General features: G+C 38.7%; 1 protein-coding gene across 2 annotated transcripts in view; it reads right to left on the bottom strand.

The window, feature by feature from the left end:
* Positions 1–24,910, bottom strand: part of LOC144197308 (low-density lipoprotein receptor-related protein 1-like) — a 69,736-nt gene that overhangs the window by 39,519 nt on the left and 5,307 nt on the right. For both annotated transcript variants that reach the window (XM_077718009.1, XM_077718010.1), the window contains exons 2-6: positions 20,433–20,573; positions 10,780–10,917; positions 4,608–4,727; positions 4,005–4,133; positions 3,663–3,923 (exon numbers count right to left, since the gene is read on the bottom strand). In XM_077718009.1, the coding sequence (XP_077574135.1) occupies positions 3,663–3,923; positions 4,005–4,133; positions 4,608–4,727; positions 10,780–10,917; positions 20,433–20,573 (789 nt within the window). The remainder of the gene's footprint in view (positions 1–3,662; positions 3,924–4,004; positions 4,134–4,607; positions 4,728–10,779; positions 10,918–20,432; positions 20,574–24,910) is intronic.

The raw sequence follows: 24,910 nt of genomic DNA on the forward strand, positions 1-24,910 counted from the left end.
GGGAGAAGAAATAGCAGACTGAAATAAATTTAAGAAGAGAACATTTAAAAAATTTGGGAAACTCGCCAGGCCACAAATAATTCAGGACTGTCTACAAAAGGCAGTCCTACAGTCTAAAGAGAGGTTAAGTGAAAACACACAAGCCGAAAAAAGAAATTAAAATAGTGAAAAGGGAGAAAGAACAAAATGGTAAAAGAAATTTTGAAAGACTAATAAGGCTTTGACACAAAAAGTTCACCATGAAGAAAAGAGGGATAATGATACTCCCAACAGTATCAAATTTAAGCCAATATCAGCACACCACAACATCAGGCATTGATTAGACTCTTACATAGGCTGTTGCACAACCCTCTATAACTAATACATTGAAAAACAACTTACAGTTCCGGAAAGTTATTTCGTTTTTGACATTTTTATTCATTAAGTGTTTTTTGTCAGTGGGTAGTTTATTGGAAGAGTCCGCCCTCTTTTCATATGCAGCCACCTTACACATTCACAGTCATGAACACCAACTAGTGTGCAAAACATGGAGGAAAGTATTTCCAAAGTGTGTGTGTGTGTGTGTGTGTGTGTGTATGTGTGTGTTCTCAGTGTGTGTGTGTGGGGGGGGGGGGGTCTCTGTCAGTTTTGACTTGTTAAACCGGTTTTTCAACAAACTATCGTGTTGACCTAGCCCCTACATTCACTCAAATATATTTCATATGCTGGATATGGATTTACTCAGTTCTTCATTTTCAGCATTTATCAAAGTAAATGTTTAAATTAATCAAACAAATAATATCTCACAGCAAATAACAGAAAATGCCATTTTAAGTTGGGATATTATATTTAGGTGATGGGGTGATGGAGTGATGGGGGGTTAATCAAAATGCCCTAATGCCACTTGTGTCATGAATAAATTAGTGGCTAGAAATATTTTGGGGAATTCTGGGAAGCCCGAGTACCCAGAGACTTGCCCAATCAAGAATTTACTGAATAAGAACTCATCTCACAAAATGAATACGGCCGTTAGATCTTATAAAGCTACCACCAGGAAATTGAAGAGCAAAATGATGTTAGAGACATCTTTCAGTCTGGAAGATTTTTGTTGTTGTTATATTTTTCAAGCTTTGAGACTTTGAGACTTACAAAGTTAGACATCCACAAATGGAAAAACCCATCCACCAAGACTTACCCAAGAGCAAAGTGATAACTCAGCCTAAAGCTAAAAAAAAAACAAGAAGTGCAGGCCCGTCTTGCTTCAGTTCGATAATCATGTCTCAACAATAAGAAAGAGACTAGCAAAAAAAAGGAAGCCATAGCAAAGTTCCAAGCCAAAAACCCAATCCTGGATGAAATGAAAATAAAGGCTCATCAATTTTGCAAGTAAAATATCTAAATGACTACCTAGACTTTTGGGAAAACCGAAATTCTTTCTATAGTTGAAAACTATTCCGCATAGAAAAGTGTGTTATCACCACAGCCATGTATAAGACTCATGACTACCTAGAGAAAACTTTATTTCAATCACACCGCTCAATGCACAATTATCAATCACTAGCCACAGCCCATATTTACAAATAGCGAGGGGAATAGGCAGAGGACACCCTTCAAACAGCATTTACCCAGGTGCCCAAGTACAAAGGGTAAGAAGAACAGACTAGAGACTGAATGGTGAACAGCAGGACGTGGGGTGAAGCAATGTTGCCTGTTGTGGAGTTTTGCTTCACACAGTAGAAAGGATGGGCAGGGCAAAATCTCTTCCTCTTTTATCTTCCAGATGTGCAGACAGAGCATTCTACATCCAAAACCTTCAGTCTAGTCATCCGTCATGCTTTCTAAGGCTCAAAGTGATAAATCACTGTGTGTGAACCCGGCTTCAAACTGCCAACTTCTAGAGCTCCAACTTAACCTCCTGCCACCTATGCCATCCTCCGTTTCTATCCACCATACATTTTAGAGTGTGACTACACTGTAATGGTTATCATTTTGACATGTCTGGACTGTTAAATATAAGTCAGCAGCATAGGTAGGTAGTAATGTGCTACATTGAGTCTGTCACATTTATACTTGTCATACTGGAAAATACTCCATTACACTGACTAAGCTACTTTCTATCACCACTCTTGTCAACAACATCAGCCAAAAAGATCAAGAAATAAACAGTGTCTATGTTGTCCTACACCGAAGCTTTTTTCTGGATTAAAGCACGCAATTATAAAAGAACAGCGACATTTATCATGTCACAAACTAACAGATTCCATGCAATTATGTGCAATACATGGTCTATATTACTTACTTACTGTGTCAAAAGGCAGCTAAAGCCACAGAATGAATAAAAATAATCAGCCCGAAATTAAAATTTTAATTGAAATATTTCAATCATGTCTTGATCCTCAAGAAATTTGCTCTCTTCCTTCCAAATCAAGCATCAGCCCTTTTCTCTTCTAATTTTGTTATAATCTTTCTCAAGAGATGAAGCCTGTTAACATTGTGAATACCGACATTATTGCATGAAGTCACAGTCTCCTAATTTCTTTGGGGTCATCATCAGAAGTTGCCTGTTTAGTGTCAAAATCCATTATTTTAGAGTACTGCATCAATGATTCAAAGGTATTTGGGTATATGAAGGTGTTGGCATGTATGACCTGGTGGGACAGGACCTAAAACAGCTTCTGGAATGCAAAGGCATTCATATGTCAATTGCAAAAAGTACTATTTCTACTTTGAGCTTAAATCCCCCTTCACATCATTTTAACTCAAGACTGACGCTGGGAAGTGCAACAACTTCTCAAGCTCCATTAAAAGGTGAGTTATACGAGTTAAAGCACCTCTAATCATGACACAGGGTTCAGGTCAACGGGGTCGACACACCCATCGCCTCAACTTATTTTCCCAGTAAATGCAGTTACCATACCTCAGCTGTATTATCAATGGAACACTCTACACGGGTGTCCCCACCCTTGCTTTTACAGTGTCTGCATGGTTTGGCTCCCTTCTAAAAGGGTAACAGCTCACACAGTCAGAGACAGGGAAAACAACTGGGAAGTGTGGGAAAATAAATGGCATCGCGTTTGTCTGGGTGTGCGCTAGTGCGCGTTTCCACAGAACATTTCACTTTGCCGTTGTCTCCATTATAGAACCTGGGGTTTTAAGGAAAAAAAAACCTTACAGCTGACACTATCAGATCAATGGGGACAAAAAAAGTTGGGGGATGGTGTAAGTTCCATTGAAGAGTACTTCAAAAGTAAAACAGCATGCATTCTTCCCTTCCGTGACAATGCATGCCTTAAGTAACAGACTGCATGTACTTAAAGATGGCATTTTTTTTGTATATGAGAAAATAATGCCAGATGATATGAAAAGTCGGATACAAAGAGGTTGACTTGATGGTCAGTACAGTCATGCACTGTTGGAACAATAATAGACTAAGCATTTTCTTTCAGATTTGCTTTTCAGTCACAAATGGAAAGTTTGCCCTCTTTCAACACACAAATCTCAAACTGGTTTGCTGCTAGGGATTTTTGGGGCATTTTCACTGGTTCTTAAAGGCAAAAAAATCAGCCTTTAAGTATCTGTACAACAATTTTTTTACGACATTTTATACAACTATGACAAATTTTCATAGTATCCTTTTAATAGTTAATGATCAATTATTAGTTTGGAAAGACTTAAAGACTCACGGTGCAGGGAGGTGGAAATGTTAATGGTGCGGACGTCAGTGACTGTTTTGAGGCCAATGATGCTGGCGCATTTCAGCTGTGTCGTTGCAGGCGTTTCCCCCACATCGATCCAGCACACGGTTTCCTCGGCGTAGTTGAAGTCCATTGCCATGGTCTGCTTTGTGGCTATGGAGGGGAGCCGGGATGTGGATCCGCTCAAAGAGGTGCAGCGGATGTCGTGGAGGTTTGCAATTAACAACATTGGAAGACGCTCCACCGGCTCTGGGGATAATGCATAGAAAGACGTGGCCATAAGAGGAACGAACAATGAAGCGTTGGAAAACGATGAATGGCAAGTCCCACCATTTTTGGCTTTGCAGGAACGGTTGTCTGGCTGCAGCAGGTAACCTTCCACACAGCTGCACAGGTAAGAGCCTTCAGTGTTTTTGCATGTCTGACTGCATGTTCCATACACACTGCACTCATTGAAATCTACCAGAGAGAGAGGCATGTGATGACAAAAATTGACCTCACACAATATATTTTTTTCCAAGTTGATGATATTTTACAGGAATTCAAAAAATCTGAACAACATTCTTTTCATTTTCCTTCTGAAGATATAGTTGTCATTAGGTTTATATGAAAAAAAAGGATATTTTTTTGCCCAAAAGTTGAGGGCATTGCTACAATTGCCTAACCATTGGCTATCAGGGGCCCCAAAAAAATGTTACACATGCTACACTATTGTTAACGGTAGGAATCATGAAGACTTGAACCTAGCGTAAATGCAAATGTATGTGTGACTCTCTTTGATCGAACCCTTGACCCCAGAACCACCCGCCCTCATACAATGTGGTTAAACATTTTTTTGAAAATGAATGAAGACATAATATATAATGACAATAAAAGCATTCAATTGAATTCAATAATGAGCACGGTATTTAAATTTTTAAAAAGCCCACATACCTTTACACGTCTTTCCATCTGTGGCCACCTCATAGCCGTTGTTGCAGTAGCACTTGGGACCATCGTGTGTCACAGCGCAGTGAAACTGGCAACCATGTGAGGCACAGTGTGGCGCATGCTCTAAAACACAGAGAGAAGATACTGTATGTAAATAACTTGAACATATTGTGAAGGGCATCCTATATTGAGTGACAAAAGGCCACACAGAAGCCTTTTAGGCAATTGATCAGTCTCTTTTGAATGTACAGTGGAGTACTATCATATTATCCGAAATGTCCTCTGAGGGATAGGTTAGTGCATCTGGACATTTATGCATGTTAATTGAGCATCGTGATTTGAATGAGCTGAAACACACAGCAAATTTGTTGACATCTTTTAAATCTGCTGACTTGTATTAAAACTCTCCGATGATCTCCAATTGGGGTGTGAATAGATCACATACTGTATGTGAGAAATTTCTGAGCATGAGCCCACTTAGAAAGGTCTACTGATTCACACTTGGCTGGAGAAGGTCATGCCCAAAGTTCAGAAAGCCTGCAGGTGGATACAGAGACTAACTGCAGAATTGTAGAATATTTCAATAATCAACTTAAGTTGTCATTTAGCTGTAAATTGCATTGAATACATACGAGTTCATCTATACGGATGATTGTTCTTTTTTTAATTTATTCTTTTATTCGAACACTATCCAGAATCTTGAATCATGTTATTTTACCACTAGCTGCATCTGCTCAGTGATTTACCAGCATGCACTCGGTCGGGTCTTCCACTCCTTGCATGTGTGAAGGTGTGTGACACAACGTACGTGACTGGAAAATGACCAGCCTTAAGCCTATGGTTGCCATTGATGATGCTACACTTTTAGTTCATTTTGACTGGAAGAGCCAGGCAACAATTGATGAATACCATCGCCTCCCCATTCAACATCCATTAGATGTCCAGCGCCCTCAATGGCTAAGAAACATGAGCATTCAGAGCCAGTCCTTCCATTTCCAACGCCATTTCCATTTTAAAGGCAAATCGGTCATTATTAGTGGCTCACAGTTATTCAAGATTATCAATTTATTTATATTGTTTTTTACTCCTATTTTATAAATAGGAACATTTAGGTCAATGAAAGAATAAATGACAAACTACTGGTTCCCACAACATGATTGTCATCACTGAATGAATACAGCTAATAAGTAATAGCGGCTGCAGAAGGATTAGACCAAAGAAGGCTCTTTCGTTATGTAAAGCCAGTAGCACAGTGGGTCACAATAGCCCTTTTGTTGAGACCCCACTGAAAGGAAGAGTCCCCCAGGAAAATGTGTGGCCCATATCGAATCCATTCACTAAGACCCACACTGTGAAAGACCCCTAGCAATTAGGAGAAAATATCCCCTAAAAAGGTTCCATTTTTCCTCTGTAATGCACCTTTTTATATGTCAAAGTAGAAGTGTTTCATCAGTATTCATTTAGTATATGCAAAAAATATTTGAAATGGTTTTGTTAAAAAAAATGTACGCACAAACACTCCATCCGTCTTTGAAATTTTAAAAGACTAACAATATACTGCAATCTCCTCCTTTAAGTGATGAATAACCAATCAAAAGCTGGGAAACATGTCAGACACTTATCTATATGAATCCATAAAAAAACAAAGATGCAAACCAAAGTGAATAGAGGCGCCTGAAAGGCTGCATGATGAGGTCTGTTAGGACATCCCACCTCCAAGTAAACAGCAGCAGCGGACGTTTGACCCGAGGTTAATGAATGAAGCAAACAAATTACACAGACACAGAGGAGCCCTTCAACCTAAACAAGCGTGCCAATGCCTTGATCCTTTTTAAAGCAGGGATAGCATAATGTTTATCAATCTGAGACTCCCAAACTGAATGTCCTTAGATGAAAGAGACATTTCCTTCAGAAATTCTGGAGATGCTCTTTTGAACTACAGTACAGATGTGGGGTTGGTCATAATGACCTTGACCCATCCCCACTAAAAATTCCTTGTACTAAGTTTGTGTACTCCTTACGGGCACTCATTTAATATCGTCTCCAAAAGACTGAAAAAAGGTTGTTGCCAGCATGAAAGCGTGATAATCAGACATGTTTGACAAGTACAAGGCATGTTTTCGACAAGTCCTTTTCAAGTGAAAGCTGCAGTAAGAGCATGTCGACATGTAGTTTACAAAGTGTACCAATGAGACTTCATAACACCGTCAACACTTACTTGATCATGTGGTTAAAGGAAAGCATATACATGCTGATAACTTCTAATATTAAAATTAATGTAAAGTGAAAATGTGTTTTGGGAATTTGATACAACACTGTAATTGACAGGATGGAATTTCTGACTTGGTTGGAAGTTGACATTAATTTCCTTTTCAGATATAATGAATTATATTTTTTGGTTTGCTTATCATTAAATCTTGCGGCTCCATTACACGTGAAGATAAAGGGTGCAAAACTTGAAAGACAAAATGAACAAATACTAGAAATATTACTCCTTAATATTTCAGGACCAGATTAGAAGACTGAATAATCTTTGGATGACTGTGCAGTGGCTGTTACTAAACCCACTGTGTAAACCAGCTATTCCAGTGTGTGACTTTGGAAGGCCGATAATTCCCAGGACATTCCTACCTTTGTACCTTCGGTGTCTGGAAACAAGTCTGCACGTGTCTCCCATGTATTCTACCTGCTCCAGCCTTCCAATACTGGTATATCTAACTGTATAGGTTTGCCCAAATATCATGATTATTTTCCTAAAATGTTGCAACTGAAGTATGAATTCTCATTCTCTGCCTGGGTATAGCACCTCTATGTAAGAGAGAAGTAATAATTTGTATGGACAGGTAAATTTAAAAAAAAAAGGGTGAGGGGTTGTTTGTAAAGTCTTGAAATGAGAGTTTACATTAAATCCATCAAGAGTAGGCTAACATCCCACATCGCGGTTCAAATCTTATTGTTTAGATTTTCAGCTATGTGCACATCAGATAAAGCATTTGAAATACTTTTTGGGAGAATTAGTTAAGTGTATTGCATTTAGTTTTGTCCTTGTAGTGTACATGATAACGTTGGTGGCTTATTTCCTGGTGAGTGCACGTGCTGGTGTTTGCAGATATGTCGCTAAAAGAGGGCAAAGACATCAATGATAAACACAGTCAAGGCAGTAGCCTGATTATTGGGCAAACAGTTGCTATCACAGCCCAAACAGTCGCAACGGACACCCATTTTTAGACCCCTGTGATGCCATTTAACTCTTTCAGTGCTGTTGACGGTGCTAGTCATCCTTTTGTTGGGAATTGAAATGATTATTTTTCCACTACCAGATGTCCAATGCATTTTCTACTAACCAGACCGATCAGAATGGATTGGACGTTTACCTATATCACTGGGGCAGAGGTAAGTCGCATGCATTAATTATTGGAGCAATGTATAAATCCATACAAAAAAATACTAACTCAAGTGCAATGTTTTGTCCCCCTTGTACAGTGTGGCCAAAGCCTGGCAGGTGAAGAAATAACAGTTCTTGTCATGCAAGACAGGCCTAACTGCAGCAAAAAAACCATTCAGGTCAAGACCTGCTCATGAATAAAGATGAAAATGTGGTCTTTCCACAGTAACCCATATGACCGCTTCTCATTGCACACTTAATGAGACATGAAGGACAATAACAACAATGCACTGCACGCATGAACAATTGCACTAGAACCATACGGACTCTCTTTGCGGGAACAAGAAAAGAAGGGGAAGCTTTTGGAGTACTGTCATGACCCCATTTTGCTCCTTTGCCATAAATCAGTCACTTGTGAGGAGCAAGACCTTTGCCCTCAGCAGAGGACCAATCTCTCTTATGAAGACAGCTAATGCACAAAAAAAGGCCAGAAGACAATGAACAGACTACACAGACAGGTACTATTGGCCATGTGATAAAACAGCAACAAAAATGTTCAGTAACTATGTTTAAAAGGAGGAGACAAAATGTCACAAAAAGAATGAATATTGCAATTTAGTTTAATTTAATTTTACAAACAAATCTTCACCTTCTAAAGAAAATGCAATTGATGAGTTATTTTATTCAGAATTGTTCTCTGGTATTTAGTGACATGTTTTAAATTACAGGCATGATTCTGGGATCCTGTATTCCAAAAGAGATGCTGTTGATTGAACCCTTAAATAATAGCTATTGCAGAAGAAAAGGCTGATGGTGTATTCAAACAAAATGAGCAAAACTGCAGAACTAAGCATGGAAGACATCCACCATTGCTGTCAATGTGTGTATGACACAAGTAATGGATACAGAGACAATGTTGGGTAAAAGGGAGGAGTGGCTGACCAAGAAGACCTAATGAAAACCTCAAGCATGCAGGAGAATCCTTTTCTTGTTCTCCCATAAATTCCTTTGCAATCATGTTCACCAGATAGCACTCCCTCTTTCAAAATGTACAGCACGCTACGGACCTAAAGCAAATGATTACCGATGCCATTGCCACAATTGATGGGGATATGCTACAGCAAACATGGGAAAAAAATGACTACCTATTTATTTTGTGCAACTAATGTTGCCCATGTATTAAAATGACCAATAAGCACCAAATACAATAAAACCAGTGACAATAAAATACCATATTATTACATTTACAGTCGATTTTTGAAATGGTAAACACTATGGATTCCCGGTTTAATAATTAACCATTTTAATAGCAAATTAGTGTGTCACAACAGCTTATACATACTTGACAACTATTGTTTTAAAAACACATTTGTGATTTTCGGCAGAAAGATCTTAACACAAGAAAATGTCCGCCGCTTTCTTAAAAGAAACTAAATTACAGCCAGACATAACAAACATAGCACAACAACAAAAGAACAGAATTTCGGCATTGTGTATTAAGCAAATTGTATGAGGACATGAACATTTTAATGAAGTTCCTATTTTTCATACAAACTTTATTTCACATTTGAAATGTTAATCTCATTGGGGAGTTTAATTTAAAATGATAGCTTGGGAAAGGAAATAGCTTTGCAGATTGATTGGACCATTTTAGGGAATTTTAATGTTGAAAAGTTATTTTTAACAAAACACGAGCGGAGGTTTTTCCATATTTATAACATTTTAAAAAAGATAGTCAATTCCTATCAAACTCCAGGTTCTCACTTGATGATACATTAATCAAACACGACCCAAAAATGTCAACCTCATTGTTTAATATGTTAAATAATGCTGATGTTTGAACATTGCATGACAGTTATCGGTATTTCATGTGGAAATCTAAAACTCACATTGAGACTGATAAAGTTTCCTTCCCTAAAGGCTTTTCTGGCCACTCGCGTCAACAAGTCGGGCAAAATTACGTGGATATAGTGAATGACAAAGTACGCTTTCAGACATCAGGACCAACATGCCCTTGCACAAGCCGCTAGTTTGTACAAGCAAACACTGGGATGGTTGTCAAGGTCCAGAACTTTCCCTGAAACGGGTCTGGACACACTGTTGGGGTGTGTGTGGAGAAATGGGTGTGTTTGGGTGTGTGTTTACAAGAATGTGAATGTATGTTTGGGTCCACGTAAAGTAGCATGCATCCATGCATTACTAGCGATATATGGGTTGTGTTGACCGTTGCTTGACTGAGGACTTGTGTACTCACAACTAGAGACATGGCAGATGGATTTGGCTGACAGAATCACTGAGTGATCTTCAGTGTGTGGAATATTGAGAGCATTGGCCAGTGACTCATTAAACTGGCTCAAGCAAAGTTGGACAAGATGTCGATGTCGTTCATTTAAAATAAAAAAACTTTTTGTATTTAGTTTTCAAAAAAAAAGGATACAGTAATGACAACATGGGCCCAATCTTATCCAGCCTCCTTCCTTTTCTTGTTTGTAAGTACTAGAGGCAGGCATTGTGAGATTTTTTTTCATTTGCCTTATTCTCAAAATGACAAAAAACATGAAGAACTCAGCTGATTGATAAAACAAATCCCACTCCCCCTGAGAAAATATACTTCCCATCCCCTGCCCCAAAAGAAGAATTTCATGTGTTTCACACAAGTAGCAATTACTGGATATAGATTACAGCAATGATTGGTAAAAATGCATCCCTGAAAACAGTGTCACAATGGTCAAGTTGTGTGTTCAAGCAATATTCATATGGATAAAAATTTAAGTACAAACTGTTTATTACCTCTGCAGTGAGGACCCTCGTCCCAGCCATCGGAGCAGTCCGGGACGCCATCACACAACTTGCTCATGTGGAGGCAAACGTCAACATCCAAACAGCCATGTTCATTCACAGGACACTTGTTCACCCTGTTGTGCAGGCCTGCAAAAATAGTATAATAATAGTCATATAATAGTACATGATAGGATTCAGTCCCGGACTTCACATTAAATTAAAGAGTTTTTACGAGTGTTCAAAATGTCTAGTCTTTTATCAGACTATTTAACTTTATTAAGGACAACAAAGTACGTATGTTCATTAAAAGGTTCTTGCTACAGTGCCTAGTGTTGCCAATTTATGATTTTGAAAAGAAAAAAAAAGTGTTTTCCTCTTTCAGGCATCAACTTGAAACTCAAGTGCTCTGTGGTGACAGTGAACTCGCCCGATGTTAACATTTTATCAAACTGTTAAGCTAAACAAAGCAAAGAAAAATGCACATTCAGTATTTAAAACAACCATTAACAGATGGCGTTTTACGATGCTTTAACTCATTTACTGCCAGCACCCTCCGAAAAAGAGATTTGAAATCTACTGACGTCAATGACAGTTACAAAAACTTTTGTGAAACAGATAAAAATAATGTGGAAAAAAAGTATTTACTTCCTGAAAATCAATCTTACCGAGTCACTATAAGTTCTAGTGGTAAATCTTCGCTTCAGTCTACGAGACTGTATTATACAGTGCGGTCAAGATCTCCTGATTAAAAAAGTACTACATACTTTAATGAATAAATAGTATGATAACATGCATAGTGTATTTCAAAGTCCATTTTTCATTTATTTTACTGTTATTTTTGTTGTTATAAAAGCTGTTAAAAACAGAAGTTCAAGTGCCACGATGAAAGGATATGAAGATCCTGCTTAGTTTCAATCAAAGCACATATCTTAATCTTTGATTCAATTTGAGCACTGCCAGTATGGAATATACAGTAGATTGCCGTCTCATTGCCTCGAAGCCCACACTTCTCCCCAGTTCTCAACCCACACTGCAGTGCAAAGAGTTTGCTTTGGTTGTTTTTTTTTCTTCCTCCTCCATCTCCAGTGTTCCTCTCTGTATCCTACATCTGCTGACCCATTTTACTCAAACATAGAGGCAGAGAAGGTATAGTTAACCTCCTTCGGAAGATGCGATATGAGCTCTGTGGGTTGTGAAAAGCACACAGTCTCACATGAACTTGAAAATCTTATTTTAAAATGTTACTTTTAGAGTGTCATTCTTGGAGATTGCAATGTTGAGCAGCTGCTCAAGTAAAAAAGCAAATTCTTTTCTTTTTACCGGATATTTTAAAGACCTGTTCCACCTCCAACAACTCAATGAAAAAAAAAACAGATTCAAAAGCTTTTTTTTTACCATCATATTATATTGGAAGTTATACATCGTGGTCATCTGAATATTATCTGTGTTCAGATTAAAAAAGCCCCATTTAAAAATTGTGCTTATAAATGTAACCCTATTAAGAAACAGAAGAGTAGGTTTGCAGTCTGGGGGGTTCTAGTACATAAGCAGCCTCAGTCTCTAAGCCTGCCTGATTTACATTCAATAACCAGCAAACCCCACTTGAAGAGCACTACCGGGAATACACTTTGGAATTGGGACCCCCTACAAAGGTCTTACATTGGTTTCTATCAACTTTGTGACATTGTATGACCTGCATTGCGCTTCACAATTATAACAGACAACACAACATTCTACTAAGATGAGGAAACAGTGGCCTTCAATCGTGGTCAGCAAGAAAAAATGATGACACCATCACAATATGCCCTGCGCACCAACAATTTCACAGAAAAGGTATCAGGACCCGTGAATCCCTTGTGATGTAAACAGAGTGATAAACTATCAATTTTACCACAATACAATATTGGTTCTTCGGGAACGATACTTTACAAAGACTGACCTGGTAATTTTATTCTAGGCTCTAAGATGTAGGTATTTATCACAAGCAGTTAGATTTCGACTAATAATCGAAGAATTATGGCAACTCATTATCGCATCTTAACAAAATTGTTCGGTTGTGATTGAGGGCCTAGCACAGGGGTGGGCAAACTATTCCCGAATGGGCCACAGTGGGTGCAGGTTTTCATTCCAACCCATAAAGAGGCCACCTTTTCACCAATCTGGTGTCCTACAAGTGCAATAAGTGGATTTCAGTCAGGTGCTTCTTGTTTTCAGCAGAAATCTAATTGGTCAAAGTGTCTGTGCTGGATTGGTTGGAACAAAATCTTGCACCCACAATGGCCCTCGAGGCCTGGTTTGCCCACCCCTGGCCTAGCGCATTGAATAGATGCAAATGTGATTGTAGTGTCTGCATAAAGCCTTTAGTCTTCTGTATGTTCAGCAAATGGTATTATATCAGATGAAATTTCTCAAAATGTATTGGTCAGGAAAATATTCCCATGTATTTTATTATAATTGAAAACAGCAATTTCCTCATGTTTGGAATGGAGAAAAAGAATTCTCAGCCTGAACTAAATTACGCCTGGATTTGAGTCAGACTGAAGATTAGAGTTACCCCCACTACCAAGCATTAGTCCGGCATACTTGTGGGAAAAATTTGAGTGCACAATTGAATTATTATTTCCAGACAGCCCTTTCAACGGACACTCTTAAAAAGACTCTACATTACAGTTTTGAATGCCTCCGTAGACAATGAGTTATATTCTAGTCTAGGAGTTTTAACTGGCAAAAAGGCATCAACAATGGGATTCAAACATGGGAATTAAAAGTTTCATGGTAAAAGTCTGGCTGGAATGGCCAACTGGGAATTGATTTCTTTCCACAAAGTCTTTGAGGTGTGAGGAAAGCCTCCAAATCACCTTACCATTGTGATGGGTCTGCTATAAATGACTTCCATATCGTCTGCTGTCATCTTGAATGAATATGTTGCACCGGATGACACGCAAGCCTTCCCACGGGGTGACTTTTCCCACTGTGGGAGCCCTCTTTACAGCAACTTGCATTCGGAACTGACATTTCAGATAGCAGACAGAGTTTAACTGTGGCAAGTGCTCCCACTTGACAGCGACCTGCTGTGGTAGTTTTTGCTCCAAATCCACTTTGTTGTGTATTAATTACGACAAAGAGTAGCCGCCCCAAAACAAGTCGACTAGAATTGCATTCAAAGAACATCCTTCCAAAGTTTTAAATCTCATGTCTTCAAGTAATTGTCAAATGTGCCTTCAAACACACACAGTCCAGTGTATTCTCATCATATAGTTTCACTTGGAAGCCAATAGCTCAATGGCACATTCCTTCCAACAGACAAAAGAAAGACCAACGGTCTCGTAATTGAACATGGTAAAACTCTTACATAGGCATATAATTGTGCATTACATCATAGCAAAACTGTGTAAGATAACGTAATACTCCACCCTACAAATAAATTTTACGCTTGGGCATTGGAATTTTGCTGTAAAAGATGTCAGTTGTGGGTGAAGTTTCCCAGCACGCTCTAAAAATGTCCATTGCCAGAAAAAAAACATTTTTAAAATAGAAAGGAATTTTGTAGTGTAGTATGATATAACAATATGCATTGTAGGCATAATACAAAATGACTTGTATGCCATATGCTTTTATTTGTATTGATATCTATTGAATAACTGCATTGAGGTTGCCAAATATATTTGGGTTTATTGGGGGATATTTTTGTCTATCTATTTGACCCCCTGTTATTTTACAGATACAATTTTAACCAATAAATCCTTATTTTCTTTAAAGAATATACAGTGAAAGCTGTCATGTGCAAGCTCCAACTTGACAAATAGTGAAAGCATTGCATGGTACATAATGAACTCATCCCATCTCAATACATTATAAGCGGCATGCATCAGTGATGTTACTTAAATTACATATGTGGACTAGGAATTAAATAGAATAATTCAATCTTCGACAGTTTCTGGGGACTATAATGCTGACCGACATCAGAAGATGATCTTCCATTGTTGGCCAAAATTAACATTACACTTCGCTCTTGGATTTTGCAGAAGACTTTGTTTCAACCATTGTGTCTTAAACACATACTTAGGCTAGTTACCTCCACATACTCAAATATAGCTCACAAATGTTGAAACGGGTTTGTCCAAACGGGGCACACATGCTCCATAAAGGACCGACCCAGAAAGAGGAAGTTAGCAACCAGGCAAGACAAGGCTCCACTAGTGTGAACCTATTGCACAAGAAGAAAGACTGCTAAGGAGACATGAGAAATAACGAGAGGAGATGGTCCAACAACAACATTCAAGTGGGGCAAATCAAGAAGGAGAGGAGTGCGGAGGAGACAGCGGTAAAGGGGAAGTGGTGCCTGAGTGGCGTGAGAAAATTCTGTGCTCTCCCCGGGTCTTTGTGTTGATGGGTCGGTAAAGATGATGGCTCAGAATCTCAGACCTGGGGGGGGACTTAGTGTGTTTTGGAGGCAGCGTATCATTCGAGAGCCCTCCTCTGCACAAACACACCTCCAAGTATAGTTATACGTGTCTATGATTACAGGCTGGGAAATATTTTCCCCACCTAACATAACTGTAACAGGCCGCCCACTATGGACAATAGTTTAAAACCACATACTATAGTGAAACCCAGCTCCATTTTCTTTCTCAGCCCACAAGACAATTTGCTAATTTTCTCCTACACAAAGCCCTTTTCCGTCGTATCATCCTTTTTATGCAGTTCACCCTACCCACTTCCTTCTTGAGTTATCTTGTCCTGCCTCGGTCATCCCAAGACGAAGGAAAGCAACAGATAACAGGGTGTTATACACTATGACTGCCTCTGTCAGCTGCAAGAGAATGACAAGTCCAATTTTTCATCAGACTTTCCTCCTAGGGTCAGTTGGCTGACTGTATTTAGTATCAGTTAAACAAAACGTTTAATGTCAGGGCAGAATTATTGGGCTCAGGGCCTTCAGTTCGACATTGTTATCGTAATAATATATTGTTTAGGCTATTTTATAGTATTGACATTTCAGCAAAGGCGATCTTCCAGCAGATTAATATTTTTGTCCAAATTAGTCGCATTAATTTTGGGGGCTCTTTTAATGTTAACAACACTGCAATAGAGGTTATTGAATGAAGTGCTCATCACTCAACTTTTCTTTCATCTCATCCCAAAAGAAGAAAGTAAAAGCACAGGAGGAGAAAAGAACAAGAGTTGCAAAACAGAAACAAAATTGTGCTTTCAAGATTCAGACTCAAGGTCGTTTTAGTGCTAAATCACAGGTGAAAATGTCCGACAGAGCATTGAACAGACAATTGTTGTCAAGGTTTTTAATCTGAAAAGGAATTCCTTCACGTCAAGTATACTTTGTCTGATGGGGAAAGTGCTTACATGCTCACGCTAACACAAACATCTGTTCCCAGTCGTTGGCTCCACCACAATGAATGTGGTTCATGCAAGAATCATAATTGTATGCAGACTTGAGATGAAGACATGAAAAAGCCCCCCTCCCTCCCTTTAACTGAATGGATTCCAACTAAGCTGCAAAAAAAAACGAGTGAAACCTTTGACGCAGCATATTTAATTTTAACACCAATATCATGACCAAAAATAATAAAATTACTTGAAAAACAAGAAAAGTTTGGTTGCTGACAATGTAGTAAAAGTAGCCATCAGCAATTGAGGGTCTTGTCAAATGTTTTATAGTGGTCCTAAAAAATGGTAAAGATCCATCCAATCAGGAATATTATGCCAGTTTTACCTTAGCGTGTATGATATAGGTCTCTTTATTACAAATGATGCCAGAACTAAGATAAAAGCCTGAAAAAACAACAACAACAAAAAGCTAGATTTAAGGGAATTTGCAATGGCTATTGTTACATTCTGGGATACCCCTATTTTATGGATGCCCGTTTAAATCAATGGTACATCAGGATGATGAAATTAATTCAGGGAATCTCATCATATCCTATTGATTCATATTAATTAGGACAATTCCACCAAATGTGTCAATAAATGCCCTGTGGCAACCAGTGGAAAGTTTCCCAAAAGTTAAGAAAAATTTTCATTTTTGGAGATGTTGCCAAAAATCATTCGTTCAATAACTTTTACTCTTTTTGAGTTCGATCTCTGAAAATATCTTAGTACTTGCCCAAGGAACGCAAATCATGTTGTGTTATGACACAGACAACCATTTGCACTCACAATTACACTGCCGAATGGAACCCATCCACCAAAGTCAGGCAAAAGCACCATCTGTACCTAGTACGTACTTGTTTTTGTTTGGATTGGATTGAAGTTTGAACTTATCGTACAAAACCGCAACTCTCCCAAAAACCCAAATCAGTACAAAAAAAGCCACTATCTAACCCAACATGGACAACAAGAACTCCTTCTCTTTTGCTTTAATCTCTGCAGGAAAAAACATTAAGTTATCACAAGCAGCTGTGAGGGCATAAAAAAGTGTCGATCCAGCACAGAGCAGGTTGACTGTAAAATACAGTACATAAACTTCCACCTCGGGCATGCTTGTTAACCACTTCCTCTACCCTAAGGCTAGGCGCAAGTGAAACTGATTCAATGCAAGTAGTGAATGGGATTGAGCAGCCTCCAGAGGGTGATGACACACCTGTCCAAAGTGTCCTGAAGGGAGGAAGCACTTATCGGTTCCCTTGGGGCAATGTCAACATAACGCTACATGGCTCAAAATCCAATCATTCTAATCTAGACCAATACATTGAGAATGTCCATCAATAAGGTCTCATTCAGCTTCAGCAACAGTGTTATGATGTCATGTTAAAACCTTGTCCAGTGTCTATCATTGTAAGGTAATTACATCCCACATGAATGGTTGGGAAATAGCAGGCAATTAACCTTGCAGACAGTGTGATTCTGGCGCGTATATATACTTTTTTCCAGTGTGGGTGCCGTGAGCCAAACATAAAAAAAAACACCTCAGCAGATAAAAGCACACATTTACGCCACTGTTCTGGCAGTGAAGAGCGTTGTTGTCATCGTAAACAAAACAGGTGGTGCTTAGTGTGCATGCAACAAAGTTGTAACCATGAAACTACAGAAATTGGAGCTTTAGCTAGGCTGATAACAATGTAAATAAGTGGTTGTTAGGACTTTCACATTAAAAGCTTCTTTTTTGTGGCCTAGTTTTTAAATATGCGGGCCCTTCTCTGCAAAATACTTGTTTGGAAGCAATGATTTATAGAATTCCCGATAAGAACACAACAGGAAGAGAAAGATAAATCATTGACACATTAAATAATAGGCGATGTTTTCTGAAATATGGAGCTAGATAACTTACAAATGAGAGAATCTTTTAATTGGGAAATGTTTATTTTGGGTTAATTCCCCCCCCCCCCCCCCCCCCCCCCAAATACATTAAATAAACACACCCCTTTCAAACTAAAAATCCCCAGGTGACCTTCTATTATATAAACCGAAGCTAAAAGCTGACCTATATAGATAATGATAATCTTTACAACCTCAACAAGAAATTAGGTAAGAGCAGACTTGTATACAGCAGTATTGTCAGATTGCCTGTTATGATAATTTCCAGTAAAGATGAAATCAAGCCGATGCATTTTGTGGATTCAGATGGAAATGGGAAATCCTGAATAATAAGAAATATACTTTTCCATCCCTCTGAGTCAGAGCACGACTTTAAATAACTTTCTACTTCAAACTGCCATCTACATCAACACTGAGTTAAAGGGATTTTTCTTCCTTCTCATATAAAAAAGGACAGATCAGCTAAAAAAGGGTTTAAGCAAACTCCTCACCTTCAGACCAAGCTTGTTTGGACATAAAAAGACAGTTTATTCCAGTAAGATGCCAGTACTAACTCAAAGTGAAGTGGCTGACAGAATATAATGCCAAGGCAGAATCGAATGCACGGGAAGAAGCTAATTGAGCAGAACGTATATGGACAGAGTAATGCAACAACTCTAAAATTCATCATGCAGAATAACACTACTGTCTGTCACCATACAAGTACTTCTGACAACTCCTTTGGGTTTCTATATCAGCGAAAAATTAAATAAAAACTGGACATGGAAATAAAGGGAGCAACAAAGAAAAACTTGGCAATTTAAAGGAGTTTGTACTGATCTTTTGAAACCGTCCACATATTCAACACATCCAACAGATTGGGAAAGATAGTTCCATAGTGTTGAGGTTACTAATCCACCTTTTGATTTACAGTTTTGGATGGGCGGAGGGTTCAAAGGCCAAGATTATTGGAGCGGAGAGGTCGTGCAGTGGAATGCAGTCAAAAGGAGCTCACAGATAATCAAAAGAATCTTGCAGTTGATAGGGAATTTTACTGGAAACCACTGTAGGGATACAAGGACAGGGGTAATACGGGTCCTGTTGCTGGTTCGTGTTGGAACCTGCAGTCATTTGTATTGCCAGTAAACGAGTGACAAGACAGATAACAGGGAGAAAGCAGAATTAAATGAATTTGCTTATGTGATGGTCAAATGCCATGTGATTTTTAATGAATGAAACTCCTTGGTGAAGTGCGCTATTATAATATTCAAAAGAAAAATTAAAAGAACTTGAAATTGGCATGGTTCAAGTAAATATCATTATGGGACAGCCATTTTTTGCTAGGAGATGGACAGTCATGCAAGATGAAGAGATGGGTAACATTATTGTGTTTGGCTGAAAGGTTCATCAGTTTATCATCAGCATAGCAGTTGTAAGAGATTTCCTGAAATCAGCTGACAAACCGACTGCAATAGCATATAAAATGAAAAAAGACGTTGTTTTTAATTCATCGTGTATTATTGTAGCAACTAAACATAAATTGTGCCTTGTAGATGATTGGTGACAATTCACTGTTGAAAACAAAACGTGGGCGTCAAAATGATCTCATCCACAATACCAAGTCACTTCAACCTGCATAATATGCTTGCCTCTACATGTCAGACTTTTGAGAAAGTGCTTGTGGCATAACAGATGTGGAGTGTGGCACAAACTGACAGTAAAATCCCAGTATAAATCCACATATAAACAAAAAGTAGGTTTAACCTTTAAGAGTTTACAGAGTCATGAAAGAGATGGCAGCAGATGTAAGAAGTTAGCATGAGATTCTAAGGAGCTCCCCAATCTAGCAACAGTCCAGACAAGCACTGACACATCCTTGAGCCCTCTCAAAAAACAAGGCCACATAATTAGAGCTATATTTCACTGTGGCAGTCTTGCACACACAGAAAGTCTAAGTCATTTCTGTAACTTTTTTATTTAGATACTACTTTTTTTTAAATACTCATTTGGTAATATCAGTATTCATAATATATTTAATTGATGTTTTTATTTGACTACTTTGAAATGTTGCACAAATGTGTCACTAGAAAAATTGTTCATTAAATTATTGTTAAGTCCATTTAGCTAGAGTTGAAAAAACTGACTTAACTAACTGGCAAATAGCTCTACTTATGCAAACCATATGAAATGAATTGGCACAAATGGGTAGTTTCATAAATTTTAATACTACAGAAACACCAATATCTGATTAACTTGTTCACTGTCACTGTCACTGTCAGACGGACACTTGCAAATGGGTTGGCTGGCAGTGGCCAATCAAATTAACAAATAAAGAAATTAAATGTTTATTGTTCATATGCATAAATGATGTTTATGATATGCAGTATAAAGAATGACTTTTGTTGACTTACAGATGTCTGGGGCTTCATCAGAGCCATCAGGACAATCCTTTTCCCCGTCACAGCGCCAGCCTTTGGAAATGCAGGTCACCTGGTCCTTGCACACAAACTGCTTAGGACTGCAGGTCCTAGTTTGGTCGTCGGCTTTGGGAGCTGGAAGAAAAGAGTCACCACAAATTTACGTTGGAATACTTCCGCATTCTTGTTGTTTTAAATACGGCTGGACAGTTCAATGTTCAAACCTAACTTCTAAACTCTGGAGCAAGTTTTTAATCAAAAGTGACACTGAGTATTTGCTTACACTAAGAATACAATTACTCACTACCTGGTGTGACCTGTGAAAACTATACAAGCTGTGATTTCTGGTCAAGGTTGTGGTGTACCACTGAGAAACAGCACCATAGTAACACTCATAATCCAACAGCAGTTTGACATGGCTGACATGCTTTATGGTTGCAACCACTGGCAAAGGAAAGTGGATCTTTGAAAGACTTTGTGATTCCCTTTCCAGCTTATCTGTGAAGTTGAAGGAACACCAAGGCAGGCAGCGAGCGTTGACACATTGTGAGCCACTCTAATGACTAGGGATGTGGGTTACGGTAGGTACCTGAATGCACCATACACTTGAGACATTTTACAGTCTAGAAGATTGTCTGATTATTTTACAAGTGCATAATTACTCCAACGTGTAGATTTCATTTAAAAAATAATTATGACCTTAACGGCATCATTCTGGAGGAATGTGTTCTTGAAATCTGGTGTTGCGATTCCTCACCGACTGCTGTAATATCTCAGCTGGGAAACTGAATTGCATCAATCACCACAGTTACTAAAAGGGCGGAATATTTACATGGTCAAGGTTACGGTCTCCCAGTGCTGTCACTTGCTCACGTTTGCCAATATGCAAATCAAAAAGTCTAACGTTCTTGTGTCACCCTGTACTTGATGGCTCTCCCTTTCCTCAGCAATCTCAGTCAATTCTCACCTATCCGCAAATCGATTTTTAGAGTTCCACATCTGCTTGAGTACATTCCACCAAGATAGAGAAGAAATGGTTGTTCATGGACATGCTTAAAGTCCTAGGGGCTGACAACATCACAGAAGTCCCCGTCAGTAATTGGGGTTAAATCCTTGCACTTGGACTCAAGGTGACACATGCCACAATGATACAGCATTTAATGCCAGGCGTATTAACCGACTATTTTAATGGATAATTAATAGATAACATCCAACTTGAGGAAACCATTTTGTTGCAAAAAAAGGAAAAGGAATTTGAAACACTAAATATTATGTTATGAAAACGTAATATATGGACACATTTCAGGTTGGAATTTGTTTTGTGGGAGTGTGCAAGGAAGGACAGTAGCAAACGCCTCATTGTGATTCTCGGCAGGCGAGAAGACCCCTGGATAACTTGCCTGGTCTACGTGCTTGGCAGGCAGAGAGGTGTTGGGGGGCAAGGGACACCTAATGGGATTGGAAATCAATCCCAAGAAAGCACGAAGCTAGGGTATCATTGCAATCACATCCATCTAAAGAGGTTGACATTTCACTGCAACTTAGTTGTTTTGTTAATATGAAAACCAAAACAGGCTTTCCAAATGTATCACAGCATTACATCATCATTTTATGAAGCTCGAAGGATTAATAATTGATGCTTTATGATAAGTGGGATTGTGATAAAATATCCGGAACACAATGAATTTGTTTGGAGGGCACGCCCCTTTCCAGCCACTCCCTTGAGAAAGAAGAGGTAGATTTGCTCACTCTTGCTTGACGTCAACTGACTGACTCCTGAGCTCAATTGAGTAAAAGCATTGAACCCATTGACAGGTTGCCGTGTGACGGCATTCCCTCGCATTGTTAGTTATAAAGTGACGGTACTAAACCCTTTGTTCCACAAGAGTGGGCATGAAACTGTAAATAACACTGTGGCTTGTAATTTTCTCATTGCTTTCCCCACAGCCGGAGGAGAGAGCGTTAAAGCCTGATTGGACATTGTGGCTAAGGAGGGGTTCATGACTAGGGGAAAAAAACTGGCAACCTTGGCATAGTTCTTCTGAAACCACAAAAAAATTTCACACAGAGATGTGAATTGTTGATTTACTCGGCAATTCCCTAATATTCCAAAGGAACTTTCCAAAACCCTGTCAGTGTTTGAAGATTCTGTTCAGGCTCCAATGTGAAACTATTCCAGTCCAACAATAGGAAATGAAAGGTAACCTGAGTTCACGAAAGCAAATAAACAAGGATTAATTTGAGAAGATTACCAGCATTAAAAGCGTCTTACCAAGAAATGGCAATGAAAAGATCATGACTCAATAACTGTAATCAGTAAAACCCATAGCATACTATATTTGAAAATCTAAAGCAGGAACACTTACATAAGGTGACCTGAGTTACATACTGCAAGTATATTGGACAGTTTAGACACCGCAAAAAACAGTTAATCAAAAAATTAAAAATAGGGAGCATACAACGGATTAGGTGCTCTGCCCATATATTTCTCCGAAATAAACACAAGGCTCTATAATCCTAAAACTTTTTAGGAAAACGATCACCTACAGTCTATATATACCAATACAATAAAGTATGCCTTAGAAATTCCCACAAACGGTGGTGTCCGAATGTTAATGGTATTTATTTCGTCCTTCAATTTTTTAGAATTCAATTAAACAATTCATTATAAACAGACAGTTTAATGCAATTTCATAAATGTTTAAGAGGATATGTTAAAAATAACCTACCTCTGGTATATTGTAATAATAATAATTCCATTCCAACTGGAGTGGGCAATTTTAACAACACTTGTTACATTAATATCTATCAAGTTATTTAGCCATTTGACACAAGATGCCAAAATTAAAGCAGCAATTTGATAAATAGTAGTTAATGGCAGTCATGCTGCCAATGATCTTAGCCACAACTGTGAGCTTCCATACAGAGAATTTTCAAAAGAATCAATTATAATTGCAAAATAAATACATAATTGAAGCACTTCCAGACATTTAAAATGCTGACCACCACAGACAAGTACTACTCTTATGGGTAGGCAATATACAAAAAAACAAGAGAAAACAATGCTGAAGACCTGAGCCATTTGATTCCTTGACAGCACAAACTATGATTATAATATTGTATTGCGGGATTAATTTGTATGAACCACTAGGAGACTTCCTGGTATGCATTTATGGGTCAAGCTGGGGGATTTGGCCGGATTCTGAGTAAACTGCCGGACTCTAAGGCGCGCACATTGTAGTTTGTCATTTGGGGCCAGTGGAGCATTGAGCTGTCCAAACATTGCACAGTGAAATGCCCCAAAGCGCTGTTGATGGCAAAAAGCATTAAGCACGAGCGAGCGAGCAAATGCATGAATGTACCACAAGTCCCTTTCTGACAATTACATCCATACTGGGAGTCTTCAGGGGGGAAAGCCGATACTTAGAAAGTAATGTCTTCGTTTGAGAGACAGAAGCTCAAGTGGTGTTGATTTGAATACATGCGGAAAAATGTCCAAAAAAAATCTTGTAATCTGAAAGGAAGCCTGTTGGACAGAACAGGATGCAATGGTTATCCAAAAAGATGGAGGTCTCTAGTCACCAGCACCAGCTGCGGTGCAAAACTGTCCCAATTTCCCCACAATCTGTCTCCCTCAATATGGCCATCACTGCACAACCAAGTGACTGCATGGACATTTTGGCACCATCTAATTGATGTCATGTGCGGGAACAAAAGGCAGTGTTACTGTAGTAACAAAAACAAATTCTAATAAAAAAAAGTTACTCTATTAGCTGTAAGCCAAACTGTACTTCAAAAGATACACTATTTGACTGTCCATTTATTTTTCTTTCCAGTGCACATAACTATTATAATGGCAAAATTAGGATAAATAAAGTAGGACTGTAGTAAAAAGTCTAAACACATTACAAAAAAAGACAGAGGTCATTTTAAGACATGGGTGTCCAAACTGTTGCTCATTCTAACCAAAGAAGAGGATACAAAGGCCTTATCAGTTGATTGTCGCCAGATACTAGTGGTTTCAGAAGAAACCTCATTGGTTAAACTGTCTGTGGTGGATCAGTTAAAACAAAAACCTGCACACCCATGCTTTAAGCCAAGAAATATTTTAGGTAATTTTCTTTTCTTTCATTGAACTTTATAGACTGAGATCTTCGTCAATAACTATCTAAAAGGTGGTTTGCCGGGCAGCGTCTTCAACAAGGAAGTTCAGACTTCCATCTCCCCAGTCACTTCTTCCAGGTCTTCCGGAGAAATCCCAAGCATTACAGGGCCAACCGGGAGACATAGTTTCCCCAGCATGTCCCATTGAGACATGCCTGGAACACTCCAAGAGGTCCAGGAGGCATCCTAATTAGATGCCCAAGCATCATCATCTGGGTCCTCTAAATGCAAGCTTCTCACCATATCTCTAAAAGGAGTGTGATCAAGTTTGACTACAATCACAAGTCAAAATATATTTCCTTCCTAAA

Source organism: Stigmatopora nigra, chromosome 1 (assembly GCF_051989575.1).
Source record: "Stigmatopora nigra isolate UIUO_SnigA chromosome 1, RoL_Snig_1.1, whole genome shotgun sequence".
Lineage (NCBI taxonomy): Eukaryota > Metazoa > Chordata > Actinopteri > Syngnathiformes > Syngnathidae > Stigmatopora > Stigmatopora nigra.